Source organism: Heloderma suspectum, chromosome 11 (assembly GCF_057233095.1).
Source record: "Heloderma suspectum isolate Gila_16-S chromosome 11, 16-S_ref, whole genome shotgun sequence".
NCBI classification, from domain to species: domain Eukaryota; kingdom Metazoa; phylum Chordata; class Lepidosauria; order Squamata; family Helodermatidae; genus Heloderma; species Heloderma suspectum.
This window is the reverse complement of record NC_139468.1, coordinates 29,469,360-29,487,626: the sequence shown is the minus strand read 5'-3', so window position 1 is coordinate 29,487,626 and position 18,267 is coordinate 29,469,360. Positions and strand designations below refer to the sequence as shown.

General features: G+C 47.5%; 1 protein-coding gene across 2 annotated transcripts in view; it reads right to left on the bottom strand.

Moving 5' to 3' along the window:
* Positions 1-18,267, bottom strand: part of NTRK3 (neurotrophic receptor tyrosine kinase 3) — a 749,187-nt gene that overhangs the window by 51,088 nt on the left and 679,832 nt on the right. The window contains exon 16 of one of the 2 annotated variants that reach the window (XM_084817344.1): positions 3,183-3,257. The exons of the other annotated variant lie outside the window; for it this stretch is intronic. Coding sequence (XP_084673470.1) covers positions 3,183-3,257 — 75 coding nt within the window. The remainder of the gene's footprint in view (positions 1-3,182; positions 3,258-18,267) is intronic. 2 annotated transcript variants of the gene reach the window in all.

Genomic DNA, 18,267 nt, shown 5'->3' with positions numbered 1-18,267 from the left:
TAAAGTAGCATAGAGAATTCTCCCTTCCCCATAGCAGCTTTGCTCCTTTAATTGCTATCATCACAGTAGGTTAACGTTATTTAATTGCTATATTATTAAATGGTACAAGAGGTACTAAGCATTTTTTTTAAATCAGCATATTTTATAGACTGGGGAAAAATCAGGGGTTTTTTTTGTAAAGGAAGGAAGAATGTTAACATCTACAGGCATCCATTTGGTGAAATGAGACAACTGGAATGCTTTCATAATACAATGGAGGTGGGCGGGGGGATACATATATATTTAAGGAACATTAACAAAGAGCTTTTCTACATGAGACTTCTATTGTGCACTCATCATTCCTTACGGTTCCTTGCAGGTTTTTTAGATGATGTCATGACCCTCCAGTTTCGCTTATGTTTTTAAAGAGCACTTTCATGGTGTGTGTGTGTGTGTGTGTGTGTGTGTGTGTGTGTTTAAGAGAGGGGAAAACAGTGTATTATTTGTGAAAGAGAAATAAAACATTTTTCGTACTTGCGTAATTGAGTTATTCACAGCACCACCGAGAGGTTCTGTAGTGGAAAAGCAAGTAGGGAAAAGCTCTTTGTGTACTGCTCAGAACTCAATTCCGTGACAAAACCAAAAGTAGATACAGTGGATTAACGGCCTTGTGTAGAAAAGCTCAAAGAGGTAGGCCCACAAAGAAGGAAGAAAATCAGGTTCTACCTTTGCAACAGGAAATAGTATTTAGTCTGTGCCAAGACAGAACACTCAATGAATTAATTTTCTGGAAAAGTCAAACAATCTGTACTGTCAGATGGTTGGCAGAAGGGAGATCTGGACCTACTGGTAGATCTCTGGGCCATTTGCCCTAGTCTGGCAAGGATTTCTGACTCCCAACTGTTTAACAGAAGCAGGAAGAAAATTGTCCCCCCTTCTTAGCACTGAATTATACTGTTGGGAAAACAAAACAAAACAAAACAAAAACCCTGGGGAGGGTGCATACCCAGGAGCAGATTTTTGTGTGGAAGGGCTGTGAGCTCTGCTCTGCTCCTCAAAACAAATCCCTGGGCTCAGAAATCTTTAAATCTAAGTGCATGTCTTTTGCATCGGGCTCCAGTCGGTGGACTTCCAGTTCTTAGTTAAAACAACAAGGAAGTACTCCCCACACACACAAACACACACACACCATATGCTTGAAGTCTGCCCTCCTGTACTAGAAAGAAGGAAGGAGTTTGGGTAGGAGCAAAGGAAGATAGTTTATATCAGGTCAGACTATTTCTCCACCAAGCCCAGCACTGTCTAGTCTTATGGGCACTGGCTATCTAGGACCTCTAGGGATGTCAGAGAATTCTGCCACAGATCTCGTGGTGGAATGGCCTGCCACCCCCCCCGCCCCCCGCAGATCCCCCCTGGGATGAGACTTACCTGGGGTGGTTGTTCCAGACGGTGGCGGCTCCAGCAGCGGCTTCGGCGGCGGCGGCGGCTGGTCTTCCGACCGGCTGCCGCCACCGCCATTTGCAGTCTGTTTCCCCCCCCCCATTTGTGATAGGCTACGTAAAGCCATTATGCCCGCTACGCTATTTGTGTTTCCCCTTAGTTTCGCTGTCTTAGTCTACGTAAATATTTACATAGACTAAGATGGCCAAAAATAAGGAATGCAAATGGCGGCGGCCATAGCCACCATTTGCGTATGCGTTTTTTTTTTTAACCCAGACATGATAGGTTACATAAGTCTTTATGTAGCCTATCACGGCTGAATACAGGGACGCAAACAGCAGCGGCTCCGGCAGCCGCCATTTGCGTCCCTGCTAGCCAGTGGCCAGATGTCCAGCTGCTGGCGGAGCCATCCGGCGGCTCCGCAGAATCCCCGTGGAGCGGAGCCGGCTGGCCAGAATTCCGGGGGGAGGTGAGGAGTGCCTCCCCCCCAGGGAGGATTCCAGGGGGAGGGATGGAGCGCCTCCCCCCCGAGCAGAACCCAGCGGAGCCAGGTAAGTGGGGTTTCGTACACCCCTAAGGACCTCAGAAAGAGGTCTTCAACATCTCCTGCTACCTCATTCTCTTAACTGGAGATGCCAGGGATTGAAGCTGGGACCTTCTGCATGCAAAGAAGAATGTGTTCTACCTCCTGTAACGACGCTGGCAAAGCCTCTACTACTGATTAGTTCAGCCAATATCACAGGAAGGTAGGGGACAGCGTATGTTCTGTTCCTCGATTGGCTGAGCTGCTCTGATCCCAGAGAAAGGCAGAACAGGAAGGTGTGCATAGGAAGGCAAGAGTAAAAGCTGCATGGGACAGGAAACCAGGAGCTTGTGCCTTGAGAAGGCAGCAGACCAAGGCAAACAAGGGAGCCTGGGAAAGGAAGGTCGGAAAAAAGTAGAGCTGTGAATCAGCACAACTCGAACTCACTGAAGTTCTCCAAATTCTAGCTCAAGCCTCATCCCAACTCAAGTCCACACCAGATTGCATTTTTTTTTCCATATGAAAATTTGTGCGTATTTTCATGTTCAGTTTTCCAAATGTACACACAAATTATGCGCATCTTTGAAATGTGTGCATTATTCTCCCATGGATTTAAGTGTATTGGGAACATTTTTCCCTCTCAAAACTGCACATTTTTTCATGCAGATTTTTTTTTTCAAATCCACACTTGCTCTTCAAATCCACATTTGGGGGCGGTCATCGAATGGCATTGCAAGCTGGAAATGTGGGGACTTCCACGGCAGATTGAGTCTGAGTCCATGTTCAGCCTGGAAGGTGTGAGCTGGACAAATCCTGATCAAAAACTAACTGAAACAAATTTCTCATACATCCCTAGGGGGGTGGGGGAAAAGTGGTTCAAAGGAATTGGGATGGGGGAGAGCATAGAGGATGTGGAGGAGTCTAGGAGGGGGAAAGAAGCCTGGGCAGAGATGAGAGCCACAGAGATGGGGAATTGCATATAGGTTTGAAATATAATCAACCATATCTCTGGTTATTTACAGCCCTTGTTTTTGAGCAAAAAAAGTATAGCTGATGACCGGGAGGAGCGTGGAGCACATTAGCAGATCTCAGCAGTGCTTCTACAGAGCTCTGCTACAGTGGTCACTGCTGTCTGCCCAGGCACTACAGCATGCCTAGCGTAATTGTTAATTCGGTCCCACCCACAGTCACCATGCTCTCAGTCAATCAACTGGCCCCGCTGGAGTTGAAATCCACTCACTGTTGAAGCTGCCATTGCTGCTAGTCTCTGCTGCTGCCACGTTGTGCTGAAATAGCCCTTCGGATGGGTCACTTCCTGACAGCGAATGGGTGAAGACAAGGGAAAAGCAGGGAGGAGGAAAACAACAGAGAAGGGAAGCAGGAAGGAAGGACAGGGGATATGTGAAGGAATGAAGTAGGGGACAAGAAGGGAAAGGGTGTGTCTTTAACTGCATCATACGTCTTTTCACTGGCTGCAACATACCAACAGCTTAATGCATATTTCAGGCTTTGTAAAAAAGTAGTCACCTAAGGTGCGTAAGAATTTTCCTCCAGGCGATTGGCTGGGGGAAGCCTTTACAAATGGCATGAGGTGTTTGTTGGTTTGTTTGTCCCCCCCTCCCATATATATATATATATATATATATATATATATATATATGCCACAAAGAGCTAATGCAAAGATATGCAGGCTGATTGGCCAGTAAATTCTGAATTTTAATTTAACTGGGAGAATTTCTAAACTTAATTCCAGAATTGGATCTTATACAGTTTGTCACACCTTTCACTGCCTTCTGTGCATCTGCATTTCCCGCCCTCATCATCTGTTACTGATGTGCATGTGTGCATTGATAAAACACTGCAAAAAAGCCATTCATGATTGCATCAAGATACTTTTTGTCCAGTGAGTTACTCATGCAAACACATTATTGCATGTTATTAAAAACCACACATGCACACACACACATTGAGAGAGAGAGAGAGAGAGAGGGATCTTGATGCAATCACACACACACACACACACACACAATCACATCAAGACTGGATTGTTTGACGTGTCCTAACCATGAACACATGTGCATCTCTCGGGGAGAGAAAGACACAAAGAAACTCAAAATCAGGGCAAACTGGGCATGAACACTGCCCGGTCTGAAAAAAACTTTTTAATAACATCTTAACAACACCCCTGCACAATAACAGCTTTCTAATGATTCTATTCTGGAAATAGGCCAAACAGAACTCAAAAATCCAAGTAGAACTTCAACTGAGGAGAACGTCAGAGTTATCCCTAATTGTTATCCTTACCACCTCTCTTCTTGTTGTTCTTCCTCTCTCTCCATTGCTAAAATGTAGTTTGCATGCTCCTTGGGACAGGGACCTGTCTCGGCCCCTTATTTTGTAAACCACATGTATAATGTACTACTGCCATCACCACTCACATCGTCAACAACAGAAACAGTGACAGCAGCAGTGACAGCCACAGCCAGCTTCCTAGGGGTGCTGTGATAATCAAAATTAATACATTTGAACCCATTTTGGATGAGAAAGAGTAAGCATACTTTGCCTGGTATTTTTTGGAAAAGAAACACTTATCTGATCTTGAATAAGGATGTAGAACATAACCCAGCCAAGGCTAGACCATTTTAAGTCCCTTGGTTTCAAAGGGCGAGGTAAGCATGTGCATGAATTTCTCACGTTGGCATAATTGAGATGTGAACCTATTTCATTTCAGCTAGATTGTGCCCCACATTTCGTAGAGGGGGAAGGTTCCACGTATGAAAAAGGTCAAGTTTCACATCTTAGCTAGGGTGACCATGTGTCCTCTTTTAGAGAGGACTGCCCTCTATTGGAAGGGCTGTCAAAACACAGACTTGTATTTGACGGATTGCCCAGTTCAAGCCCAGTTAAAGATAGATAAGAAGAGAGAACAGGGGCCTTGAAAGTTGTCCATCAACACTCAGCACCTGGAGAGCAGACTAAGCAGTAGGGATGGCAGAGAAATCTGCCATGGACTCCAATGAGGCCGGATTCTAAAGAACAGACTACCCCTCCCGCCACCCCTCACAATCCCTGTGGGATGGACCCTACCCGGTCGTTGGCAGGTCCGGTCTGTCCAGCTGCCCTCCGCCATCCGCTGCTGCTTCTCTTCAGACACAAATGGCGTCCAGCGTAGCAGACACCATTTGCCTCCCTGCCTTTTGCCATGATAGGCTACATAAATATTTACGTAGCCTATCATGGCAAAAGGCAGGGACACAATGGCGTCTGCTACACTGGACACCATTTGCGTCCGAAAACTGGCCGCGGCCAGAAGTCAGGCAGCGGCTGGCCCCGGCTGGCAGCTCCATGAACTTGCCATGGAGCAGAGCCAGCCAGGGAGGATTCCAGGGGGAGGGACAGATCGCCTCCCCCCCACTGTGCACGACCCCACCCGGAACAAGGTAAGGGATTCGTACATCCCTACTAAGCAGGCACACAGGTCATCTGGTCGCAGTCTCCTCCACTATAAGATAGTAATTAATTCCAAATGTGTATCTATACATATAAATTAGCACTTGCACATTTTATGCAAACCACTCTCTTCTTTGAGCATCTTTTTTTGGTGGGGGGTATGCACGAGTGGCCACACTACATCTGGCATGAATTAGTTTTGTAAGGGACAAATTTCAAAGGCAACCCTACACTGTTCCCTTTAGGGTAGGGGTCCCAAACCCTTTTTGGACCCGTGAACACATTTTGGAATCTGAGAAACTGCTTTGGGAACCACCACAAAATGGCTCCCATGGAGGATGTGGCTAACCACATAATGGCTGTCGTGGAGGCCCGGCTATTCAAAAGTGAGCTAAATGGGTGGTGGTGAGAGAAACAGTGAGGCCAAAGGCTAGGAGAGAGGGGGAAACTTCAAGGCAAAGGGGGAATGGGGAGAGAAAGAGCAAGGCTAGAAGCCAGAAAGGGAGAGAAAGAAGACTACCCTAACATTTTCCAAGGTTTTTATTATATATATAATAATATGGAGGCAGAGAATGGATTGCTTTCTAGGCACCACTGGAGGTTCTTGTAGTATCATGGCACCCACAGGCACCATGTTGGGGACCCCTGCTTTAGGGAAAGGCTATAAGGACCCAAGAGAAGTCCTGCTGGATCAGAGCAAAGATTCAGCCATAGTGGCCAGCCAGATCTTTCTGGGAAGCTGGGCCCAGCTTCTGTTTTGAGGGTGCATTGGGTAAAATGCCCTCCGGTGAGATCTCTCCTCTATCAGTGTGCTTATTGGGCAGCAGCTGCGAGCCAAGCTCTAGCTGCCACTAAGCATCCCACAATGCTTTGGACAGACTTTACATTGGAGGCATTGTGGGAAATTGAAGTGGAAGTTATACCCAGCCACCTGCAACTGGCTGGTTGGAATGCCAGGCCAATCAATCAATCAATCAATCAATCTGTGTGTGTGTGCATTTATGGTGGTCACTGTCTGGGAAAGTGAGGACCTGGCAGTTGTCCAAGAACATTAGCCAGTTGCTTATGCTGGGCCCTGTGAGAAGGCCACAAGCTGGGCATCAGGGCATCTGCCATCATGTATAGGTAGGTATGTATGAAAGTCAAAACTTACCTTTAAGCAAAATTGATTCAAGGTGGGGGGGAGGCACTCCGACCCTCCCCCCGAAATTCTGGCCGGGGGGGGAGGCGCTCCATCCCTCCCCCCAAAAATTCTTGCCGGCCGGCTCCGCTCCGCAGGGATTCTGCGGAGCCACCAGCCAGCTCCGCCAGCAGCCGGACAGCCGGCTGTTGGCTATCAGGGATGCAAATGGCAGCGGCCATAGCCACTGCCATTTGTGTCCCTGCAGTCAGCCGTGATAGGCTACGTAAATGTTTACATAGCCTAACATGGCTGATTTAAAAGGAAAAAAAAAGCGCGTACGCAAATGGTGGCGCCCATGGGCGCTGCCATTTGCGTTCCTTATTTTACACGTCTTAGGCTACGTAAACATTTAGTCTACGTAGACGCTACGCTATTTGCGTTCCCCTTATTTTTGCCGTCTTAGTCTACATAAATGTTTACGTAGACTAAGACATGCCAAAATAAGGAACGCAAATGGCAGCGCCCATGGGCGCTGCCATTTCAATACGCATGTTTTTTTTTTCTTTTAAATCAGCCGTGATAGGCTACGTAAATCTTTACATAGCCTATCACGTTTTTTGTTTTTTGTGGTTTTTTTACTGGAAATGGCGGTGGTGGCAGCCGGTCAAAGACCGGCCGCAGCCGCTGCCACCACCGAACCGCCGCCGAACCGCTGCCAAACCGTTGCCGAACCGCCGCCAGAGCCGCTGCCGCCAGGAAGATCCGCCCAAGGTAAGTCCCGTCCCAGGGGGGCGGGGGGGGGCAGACCGTTTCGCCATCGATTTCGGGGGGCCGAATGCGCTGGCATTTGGCCTCCCTGAGATTCGTGGCGAAATTCTCTGACATCCCTACATATAGGGAATTTAGTGGCACTTGGAGGATCAAACTTGGGGGGAGGGGGGATTATATTTGTGTTGTGGTTTTAACATTTCCCCTCCATTCAAAAGTTTCGACTGTCCGACATGAGAATCCCACAACCAGTGATGACACATTATGCACAAAGAAACCCCAAGCAAGAAAAGCAATCAAAAACTGGAGGGGGGAGAAATATAGTAAATAATAATGCTAATCTCATCTAACATGCCGAGATGAAAGACTGGATTCCACACCCACCTCCACCCACCCCCACCCACCCCCACACACACCACCTGTCTCCATGCAAATAACTTAGAGAGACGGCAATCCAATCCTGATTTACAGCCCACTTTGAGTAAATATGAAGGAACGACTATAGCTTCTGACTATATAAAATTCAATGATCTCATGCATTTTTCTCATACATGACAAGGCAGGTAAAAAACAGAAGAGGGGAAGAAATGCTTTTTGCAAGCTGCTGTGGAATTCTAGGGAAGATATATGAGAAATATTTTTTCCCGTTCATTTATGGATCAAATTTACCCAGTCCAAATGTCCCAGAAATGAACATAGAGCAAAATGCAATATGTGGTCGAAGTCAGTACATTTCCGAGCTTGTGATACAATCTGTGGAAGGAAAAAGGCCCTTGTGTTTGAAAAATGTGCCCATTTGAAAAAGGTGCAGGAAAAAAGAAAACATTTGAAAAACGTGCACAAACCAATTAAATCAATTAAGGATGGTGCGGGCACCCATCTCGGTCCGGGATTCTGGGAGACCACCCATGCCCACGCCCCCCGAGCCGCTTCTGCTGAGACCCTGCTCCTGCTTAACTCCTGTGCCCACCGCTTGCCAAGCCATCCACACTAACTCAGGCCCCGTCTGCCTCCGCCACCATCACCATGTTTCAGAAAAAAACAACAACCAACTATGGCAGTTGCAACACTGCACACATAGGCTTGTAGGCAAAATGGTGCTGTGAATTTTGCATATATGGGCGATTCATGCTGCCATTTTGCATATAAGTCTATGTGTGCATTTTTTGCACATAACTTATATGCAAAACAGTGCTGTGAATCACCCATATATGCAAGATTCATGGTGCCATTTTGCATATAAGTCCATGTGTGCAGTATTGCAATTGCCATGTTTTCCCAAAACATAGCTATGACAACAGAGGCGAACGGGGCCCAGGTAAGTGCGGGTAGCACAGTGAGTGAGCGTGGGGCTCAAGCACAGGTCCGGGGATGCACAAGTTGGTTCAGGGGCTCGATGGGCAACAGGAAAACCCAGATGAGAGCACGTCTGTCCATCCTTACCATCAATAAGAAGTAAATGTGTACACATCAAAGATGTGCACCATTGTTGGAAACATGTGCATGAAAATATACATGGCTTTTAATCTGTAAAGGAAAACCACAACCACAAACCTTGCAACCTGATATGGACACAAGTCAGAACAAGCTTCAAGGTGGAATTGAGAGAACCTTGACAAGCTTGAGTTTTGCTTCTTTGCACCTCCCCGGATTGGAGCAAAACATGGCTGTCATGGGGAAATCGTGTTTGCTTTTGGCTTGATAGATCCCGAAGGCACTCAGAAAGCATTTGCGAGCCAAGCAGTGGGTCAGTTCCCAAAATTTGGGAACTTCCCCGCTTTTTAAAAAATCCACAAATTGTGATTTGCGCAAAGTCGCAGATATACATATATACGGAAATCAGAATTAGTGAAAAATGGTGGCTGTAAATAGTGCAAATTGAGCAAAAAGTGGAGGCGTAAATGACCATTATGCCTGCAATTTTGCACAAATCGTGCTATTTATGGCCACAATTATGCACAAATTGCAATTTTCATAAATATTTATACCCACGATTTTTGTGCAAATCGCGATTTGCGCAAATAAAAAACGCAGAAAACTGTGAGGTTGCCTCACTCATCTCTGGTCAGGTCAGGCAAGCCCAGGGATCTGCAAGCTGGAGTCCAGGGGGCCAAGCTGACAAAAACACACTGAGTTCTTCTTCCCCCCTCTGGACTCCTCTGAAATCCCTACCAAAACATCATTGCCTGTTATATTGCTAGTGATATAATGCTATTCTTCTGTTTCTCATTTTGTGAGCCAATCTAAATCTCATAAAAGCACCCCCTCTGTTTCTGTTGCATTGCCAAGCTGCCCCCAAGGAAAAACAAAATAAAACAAAACAACCAAAAACAAAAATGACAACAACAGAGTTCTCTGTTGGTCTTGTGATCCTCCATGGGATTGGCCTTTTGGCCCTCTCCCACATTTTTCTTGGGGGCAGCCCTTCAGAGCACCCTCCTAGCAACCTTCTCTGTTGCTTTGCTGGGCAGCGGGGGTGTGCTTTAAGAGATGGGCATCTTCTCCAGTTTTGATTTTAATCTGAACTAGCAAAGATTGGGGAGCTTCTAACACTCGCCTCTTATCATACTGGGCCTGAATCCAGAAAACATTCCCTCCATATCTGTATCTATTCACCCCCCCTTAATTGTCTTTCATGATGCCAATAACAACAATAACAACAACAACAACAATGCCTGAAATGCATTGACCTGTCCTCACAGGGAAATAGTGATCCATGATTACTCTTCCCCCTTTCTATAATTCAAGGGCTACCATTCATCACTAGGGGAGGGAAGCGTGTGCTGCATTTTGAGACATAGAGGCAAAACCTCCTCCCTCCTCCCTTGGTTTTGTCCAGATTCCACTGCCAGGGACCCCAAGGCAGATGCGCAATGACAGAAGAAATTAAGAAAGGGCATTTTTTTTTGCCAGTCATGGCACTCATTTGCCGCTTTTACTTTGAAGTATAGATCCAGACAGTAAAAATTCTGACCATCTACTCATCAGGAGGATTTTCAAAAGAAAAGAAAAGAAAAGAAAAGAAAAGAAAACTCTTTCCATGCAAATATCTTAATTACAGAACATTGAGAAGGACATTTGTATGTAAATTTGTGTCACTCTGTCTTCTGTATGCCTTTCTGAATGGCCCTTCGCACTAAGGGAAGCCTTCAGGTTTGTAGCAATTAAAGAGCTTCTAACACACTCAACAAGGTCTGATGTGTGTGGTGATGTTGGTGGGTGAGGGGAGGGGGAAACCACCACATTCACATGCAAAGCCATCTTATCATCCACCACCAATTAAACTGCCTGCTTCATATGCTCCTGGGTCCTTCCTTCATAGGCTTCTGGGTTCAACAAAGTGCTTGCGCTGGGTTCAACCTGCCTTAGTAACAGTACCCTACATCAGTGCTAGTGATCCTTTAGCTCAGGGGTGCAGAACCTCTTTCAGCTCAAGGACCAACTTCCACTTTGAAGAAGATTTGGAGGGCCACATTCTAGTGACGGATGGGGCTGACCCTATATACTGAGATACTTCAACATAAAGCTGTTAGTGCTAGTAACTAAGCCTCAGGAGAGGCATCTCAACCTTTTGGAACCAGGAGAACAAAACTGCACAAAATTAAGCTATCTTAATTATTGCAGTCCGAGAGATGCATGGCTCAGGACCGCAACACCTGACAGAACACCTCTCCTGACTTGAACCTGTCCAAATGCGATGAGCAACATCTGGGGCCTTTCTCTGAGTTCCTCCTCCGAGGGAGGCTTGCAGGGGGGCAGCAAGGGAGAGGACTTTCTCAGTGGTCCTCTTCCACCAGCTGTGAAATGGAATTAGCTCCCCACTGAGGCCCGCCTGGTGCCAACACTGTCATCTTTTTGGCGCCAGGTTAAGACTGTCCTCTACCCCTAGGTATTTAATGGCATATGATGGGGCATCTATGCCTGCTGTCTGAACATGTCCAGTATGTAGGGATGTATGAAAGGTACTTACCTTTCCGCAGATTATGCTGATGCTGGGGGGGAGGCGTTCCATCCCTCCCACCGGAATCCTGGCTTGGGGGGGAGGCACTCTGTTCCTCCCCCCTGGAATCCTGGCTGGCCAGCTCCGCTCCACAGGGATTCTGCAGAACTGCCGGCTGGCTCCGCCAGCAGCCGGACATCCGGCCGCTGGCTAGCAGGGACACAAATGGTGGCGGCCATAGCTGCCGCCGTTTGCGTCCCTGCAGTCAGTCGTGATAGGCTACGTAAATGGTTACATAGCCTATCACAGCTGATTTAAAAAACAAAAACGCGCGTACGCAAATGGCGGCGCCCATGGGCGATGCCATTTGTGTTCCTTATTTTGGCACGTCTTAGTCTATGTAAACATTTACGTAGACTAAGACGGCGAAAATAAGGGGAATGCAAATAGCATAGACGCTATGCTATTTGTGTTCCCCTTATTTTCACCGTTTTAGTCTGCGTAAATGTTTATGTAGACTAAGACATGCCAAAATAAGGAACGCAAATGGCATCGCCCATGGGCGCCGCCATTTGCATACGCGCATGTTTTTTTTTTTTAATCATCCGTGATAGGCTACGTAAACATTTACGTAGCCTATCATGGTGTTTTTTTAAAATCTAGCCATGATAGGCTACATAAATCTTTACGTAGCCTATCATTTTTTTGTTTTTTTTTTTTGTTTTTTTACCTGGAAATGGCGGCGGCGGCACCCGGTCAGAAGACCGGCCGCCGCAGCCACCGCCGCCAAACTGCCGCTGGAGCCGCCGCCGGAGCCGCCGGCGCCGCCAGGAAGATCTGCCTAAGGGAAGTCCCATCCCGGGGGGGCAAGGGGGTGGGGGGCCGTTCCGCCACCGATTTCGGGGGGCCGAATGCACTGGCATTCAGCCTCCCCAAGATCCATGGCGGAACTTTTGTACTTCCCTACCACTATGCCACTGTAATTGTTTTCAGCTGTTTAAATTGTTTTAAGTTTTGTATATTTTAATTATTTTATGCTGTTTTTTATCTGTGTATTGTTGTGCACCACCCAGGGAGCTTCAGCTATTGGGAGGTATAGAAATGAAATGAATAAGGACTCTCACTTTTAAACTTTTAGAGTCATATGTTATTTTTTATGGTTTTCTTGTTGTGCCAAAAGCTTCAGCTGTTGGGCAGTATATAAACACAATAAATGAATAAATGACTCCCAAGGGAGTCTGCTCTGGAAGTCCTGATGCACTGTAGACCACTTCAGGACCATGGAGAGGGAGGGGGAAGGAGGAAGAGAAAACCTCCCCCCCCTTGGTGCCACTGCCAAGCACAATGTCCTTTTCAAAAAGTGGGTAAAAGGGGAGGGAGTATGCACTGGGGATATGGAGTGGGGGGCAAGGGAGCCAAGCCCCCTGGATTTTCTCAAGAAATAAGCTGATTTCTCTCAGATTTGTTTTGTTAAAGACATCAACTCCTTTCTGGGTCAATCCAGGTGGAGTGGGGGAGAGACTGGGTGAGCTTAGGGATATCTGTCGCTGGGAAATCTAGTTTTTTTTTACTTGTCAGAGTCCCGTGGCATGTACAACTCAACTTGCATTTGTGAGCCAAGCTGCAGGCTTTTCCCCAAACTCTGAGAACTGTTTTGTGCATTTCCCCCCACAGGTTCTACAATTTGCATAATTTTCTGAGCTATTTGTGCAAATTTCTAAGCAATTCACACAACTTACAGCCAAGTTAGCAGAGATTGCTCAGAAATTTGTGCAAATTGCAGAACCTGCAGGAAAGAAATATGAAAAATGTCTGAAAAATCTGTGACCTGGTCCGACTCTCTGCAGACTGAGTCAGGTGCTGCAGAGGGAACCAGAACAATCTCTCTGGTACTAAGAGATGTACTGTATTTGTATATGCCAGTTTAATCCAGCTATTATGGGCCTTTGGACACTTATAATCCTAAGATCTGTGAATTTGTCTGGTCCTTTAAAAAAATAAAATAAAGCCATCTACGTTAGCAGCTGCCAGTATATCTTTATTAACAAGTATTATCCATTAACTACCCATAGTGTAATGGAGTATTCTCCTTTATCTGTCCTGAACATAACTGCAAATCAACTTCTTGGGCCCACTGGGTTTTATGACAAATTAACACACATTTTCACCTTCTCTTTCCACCCCATTTATAATTTTATTTACACAATCTATCATAAGCATCCCTATAGGGATGTCATGAGCACCTGACTTAGTCAGGGAGGCCGGCGAGATCCCCAATGCCCAGAACCCTGGCCCCTGCCCACCAAACCCCAGGGCGCTGATGGGCCTGGCCAACAAGTGCCCTGGAGCTCGGCAAGTGTCTGGGAACAGCTTGGACTTGGCTGCCTGGTTGGCTGTCCTTGACAGCCGGCAAGGCAAAAGAGGCAGCATCCCATCCACTAATGGCCTCCTGCTCGCAAGCAAGGGATGGCTAGCAGCTGGGGTGTGCCCCGCACCTCCCCCTTCTGCTGCATGGTCAGCTGTCCTTGACAGCCAACCAGGCTGGAGGAAGAGGAGGCAGTGCCCCATTGCAGGAGAGATGCTCCCCAAACTCACCCAGGCCCTATCCAGAGAGCCCCAGCCATTTTGCTGACTTGTTTTTTGTTTGTGTTTTTAATGAAAAAAGGGAGCTAAAAGAAACTGTGCGTGTGTAAATGTGCACATTTTTAAGCTCCCTTTTTCGTAAAAAAATGTTGGCAAAATGGTGGGTGCTCACCAACAGGCCTGGGGTGAGTATGGGCGGCACGCCGAGCTCCTGGGGGTTTGAGCACAGGTCCGGTGGCGGGGGGGACACAAGAGCAGGCAGTGCTTCAGCAGGTGCCCAGAGAACCATGGCAGGGGTGGGTTCGCACTTCCCTACTTCCCAGTCCTATGCATGTAGGGATGTACGAAACTCACTTACCTTTTCACGGAATCTTTTGCAGTGCGGGGGAGGCGCTCCGTCCCTCCCCCCGGAATCCTCGATGGGGGGGAGGCAATCCAGTCCTCCCCCTCAGAATCCTCGACAGCCAGCAGATTCGGTGGCGGCAGCTCTGGCGGCGGCGGCTGGTTTCCATTGCCGTCCTTGCAGCCATGATAAGAATTTATGTAGCCTATCACGGCTGGGTAAAAAACAAAACCCAGCATACGCAAATGGCAGCGGCTACAGTGGCTGCCATTTGCGTTCCCTATTTTTTGCCAATTTATCTTATGTAAATATTTACGTAGGCTAAAAAGGTGAATCAAAAAGGGATGCAAATAGCACCCACTACACTATTTGCGTTCCCCTTATTTTCACCGTCTTAGTCTACGTAAATATTTACGTAGACTAAGATGGCGAAAAATAAGGAACGCAAATGGTAGCGGCCATAGAGGCCACCATTTGCATACGTGTTTTGTTTTTTGGTGTTTTTTTTTTACCCAGAGCCCTCCGCGCCCGGAAATCCGGCTGCAGACGGCCCTGGCCTGGGCCTGGCTGGCTGTTCCGTGGAGTCACCACGGAGCACAGCCGGCCGTCGAGGATTCCGGGGGGGAGGACCGGATCGCCTCCCCCCCACACTATGAACAGAATCTGTGGAAAGGTAAGTGACTTTTGTACATCCCTACATTTGAGAAGTGATTCATATTGAGGAGAGAAAGATCTTGACATTTAAAAACAGTGAAATGCAGGAGAAACTGAAATTGACAGATTCATCCATCCCTGTAATAATCTCTTTTTGCTAAATTAAAACAACAAAACAAAACAAATGTTTCAGTTTTTTCCTTTTAGAGAAGATGCTGTAAGATAACCTTTCGATCGTTTCACTTGTCCTTTTCTATAACTCTTTCAGCTCTGTGATATCCTTTCTGAGATGACTTGGCCAGAACATAACATAGTGTTCCAAAATGTGGCTGCACTGTGCATTTCTATAAGCCAGATTTCTCTGACCTGGTGCACTCCACATTCTTTCAACATCAACTCCCACCAGCCTCAGCCAACATGGCCAATGGTCCAGAATGCTGGGAATTGTATTCCAAAACATCTGAAGAACATCTGGTTCAGGAAGGCTGATATAAAGTGTTATTACAGAACCTCTCTGTTTATAAAAGGTGACAACCACATATTCCTTAGCTTTAGGGTCTATGTGAAGGTCAGAGGAAATGGATTCTTAAGGCTGTCATGGTAGTAAAAAGGCTCATACCCCAGTACAGGGAATGAAGTCCCCCCCCCCTGCAATGCATCGATGACAGGAAGATCTCACTTTCCTGCCTGGATTTGAGCTCAAGACCAACAGCAAACTTCTACTTACTCAACCATTTGTACTTTCTACATCAGGGGTGGGTCATTTCTGGGAGTGGGAGGGCACACCCCTGCCCCCTACTGCCACCACCCTATCAAACTTGGTGCCAAAATGTGGTAGCCTGACATCAGAAAAAACACCCACAATTTTGCTTTAAGACAAAGCATGCTCCTTGCACACCTTGTTTAAAGGAAAAACATCACTTTTTTTTGCTGCTGCCATGTTGCCAAATTTCAGCAACACGTTTGCTGGTGTAGCAGGAGGGATGAATGGGAGTGTGCACGTGCAAAAGGCAGGTTGTGTTACGGATCTCTGTCACTAGGAAATCCATTCCTTTTTTTGGCTCAACGGAGTTCTGCACAACTCACTTTCTGTCTGCAAGCTGAGGTAAGGGCCGTTCCCCGAACTCCAGGAACTATTTGGCCCATTTTGGGAGAATGTTGCACAATTTGTACAAATTTCTGAACAATTAGTGCAAATTACAACTGAATTCACATAAATTATGGCTGAATCTGTGCAAATTACATAGATTTGGTTGCAATTTGCATAATCTGCAGAAATTTAGCAGTGATTTGCACGAATTCAGCCATAACTGTGGAAATTGCTCAGAAATCAGGACTTCATGGCTGCCATGACAACCATGGGGCTGTCCCAACATGTCATTGGCCCAACGCATACAAAAGGACACACGCTTGATCTGGTTTTCTTGACTGGGCAGGAGGATGGTGATCTGAAAGTGGAGGAATTAACATCTGTCCCTTTGTCATGGTCAGATCACTTCCTGCTGAGGTTTAGACTCCTGGCGGCCTTTCCCCTCTGCAAGGGTGGGGGACCTATTAAAATGGTCCGCCCCCGGAGATTAATGGATTCCAATGGATTCCAGAGGGCTCTGGGGGATTTTCCTGCTGGTATGGCTGGTGCTCCTGTCGAAGCCCAGGTCGCTCTGTGGAATGCAGAGATGACTCGGGCGGTTGACATGATCGCGCCCAAGCGCCCTCTCCCTCTGAGCAGAGCCCAGCCAGCTCCTTGTTATACACCTGAGCTGAGGACAATGAAGCAAGAGAGGAGACGGCTAGAACACAGGTGGAGGAAAACTCGTGCTGAGTCTGACCGAACACAGGTAAGAGCCCACTATCGAGCCTACTCTGTGGCGGTGAGGGTGGCAAAGAGACAGTTCTTTTCCACCAGCATTGCATCTTCTTAGTGTCATCCAGCGGAGCTTTTCTGAGTGGTTCATGGCCTGTTACATTCTGGGCCAGGGAGAGAGACGGTGGAACCCTCAGTAGCACGCTGTGACGAGTTTGCACGGCACTTTGAGGATAAAGTCGCTCAGATTCGTCATGAATTGGACACCACCATTAATGCAGTTCCATTGGTAGAGGCGTTCAGAGCACCGTCTGGTCCAGTTTTATTGGATGAGTTTCAGTTACTGAGGCCTGGGGATGTGGACAAGGTGCTTGGCCAAGTCCGATCGACCACTTGTGTGCTTGACCCTTGCCTAGGGTTGGCGGAGAATTTCTCCCCGAAACTTCGGGGGGCCGAGCGCCAACGTGTTTGGCCCCCTGAACAAGTTTCGGGGAGAAATTCTCCACACACCCCCACCCCCCGCACCTCCCCGGGATGGGACTTACCTTTGGCGAATGTCCCTCCCGGCGGCGGGTCCGGCCGGCAGTTCGGCGGGTCTTTCGACCGGCTGCCGCCGCCGCCATTCCAAGAAAAGAAAAAAAAAAACGCCCCCGTGATACGCTACGTGACGATTAACGTAGCCTTTCATGGCTAGATTTGCAAAGTCAGCCGTGATAGGCTACGTAAATCGTCACATAGCCTATCACGGGTAACTTTAAAAAAAAAAAAAAGCGCGTACGGATAATGGCGGCCCCCATAGGGAGCCGCCATTCCCGTTCCTTATTTGGTCGCTGTAGTCTACGTAAAGATTTACGTAGACTACGGTGAAAATAAGGCAACGCTATTTTCACCGTAGACTACGGTGAAAATAAGGGCAACGGAGCAGCCGGCCAGGCAGCCAGGGCTGTCCACAGCCGGATTTCCGGCCGTGGACTCGCTGATGTGGATGCAAATGGTGGCCGCTGTAGTGGCTGCCATTTGCATCCAGCCAGGGAGCCATGATAGGCTACGTACGAATTTACATAGCCTATCATGTCTAACCCCCCCAAAAAAATATTTACATAGGCTAGAACGGCAAAAAATAAAGGAACACAAATAGTGTCCACTACGCTATTTGCGTTCCCTTTTTTTTCGCCGTTTTATCTTACGTAAATATTTACGTAAGACAAATCGGTGAAAAATAGGGAACGCAAATGGCGGCCGCCGTAGCTGCCACCATTTGTATACACTGCATGTTTTTTTGAGGTTAGCCGTGATAGGCTACGTAAATTCTTACATAGCCTATCACGGCTGAAAGGATGGCAATGGCAGCGGCAGCAGCCCTGCCGCGGCCGGCCAGGAGACCAGCTGCCAGAGCTGCCGCTGCCACCGGAACTGCCGCCGGAACCGCCGCATCTGCCCCAGGTAAGTGCCGTCCCGGGGGGATTCCGCGGGGGGCGGGGGGCGGGAGTCCGTTCCGCCATGGATTCCGAAGGGCCAGATTCTTTAGAATTCCGCCACGGATTCTCACTGGAATCCATGGCGGAATTCTCTGCCATCCCTAGTTTGCTCAAAAGCACAGAACAAGGTAAGTTGACACCGAAATGTGAATGAATTTCCCACCCCCCTTCCCTACTTAAAC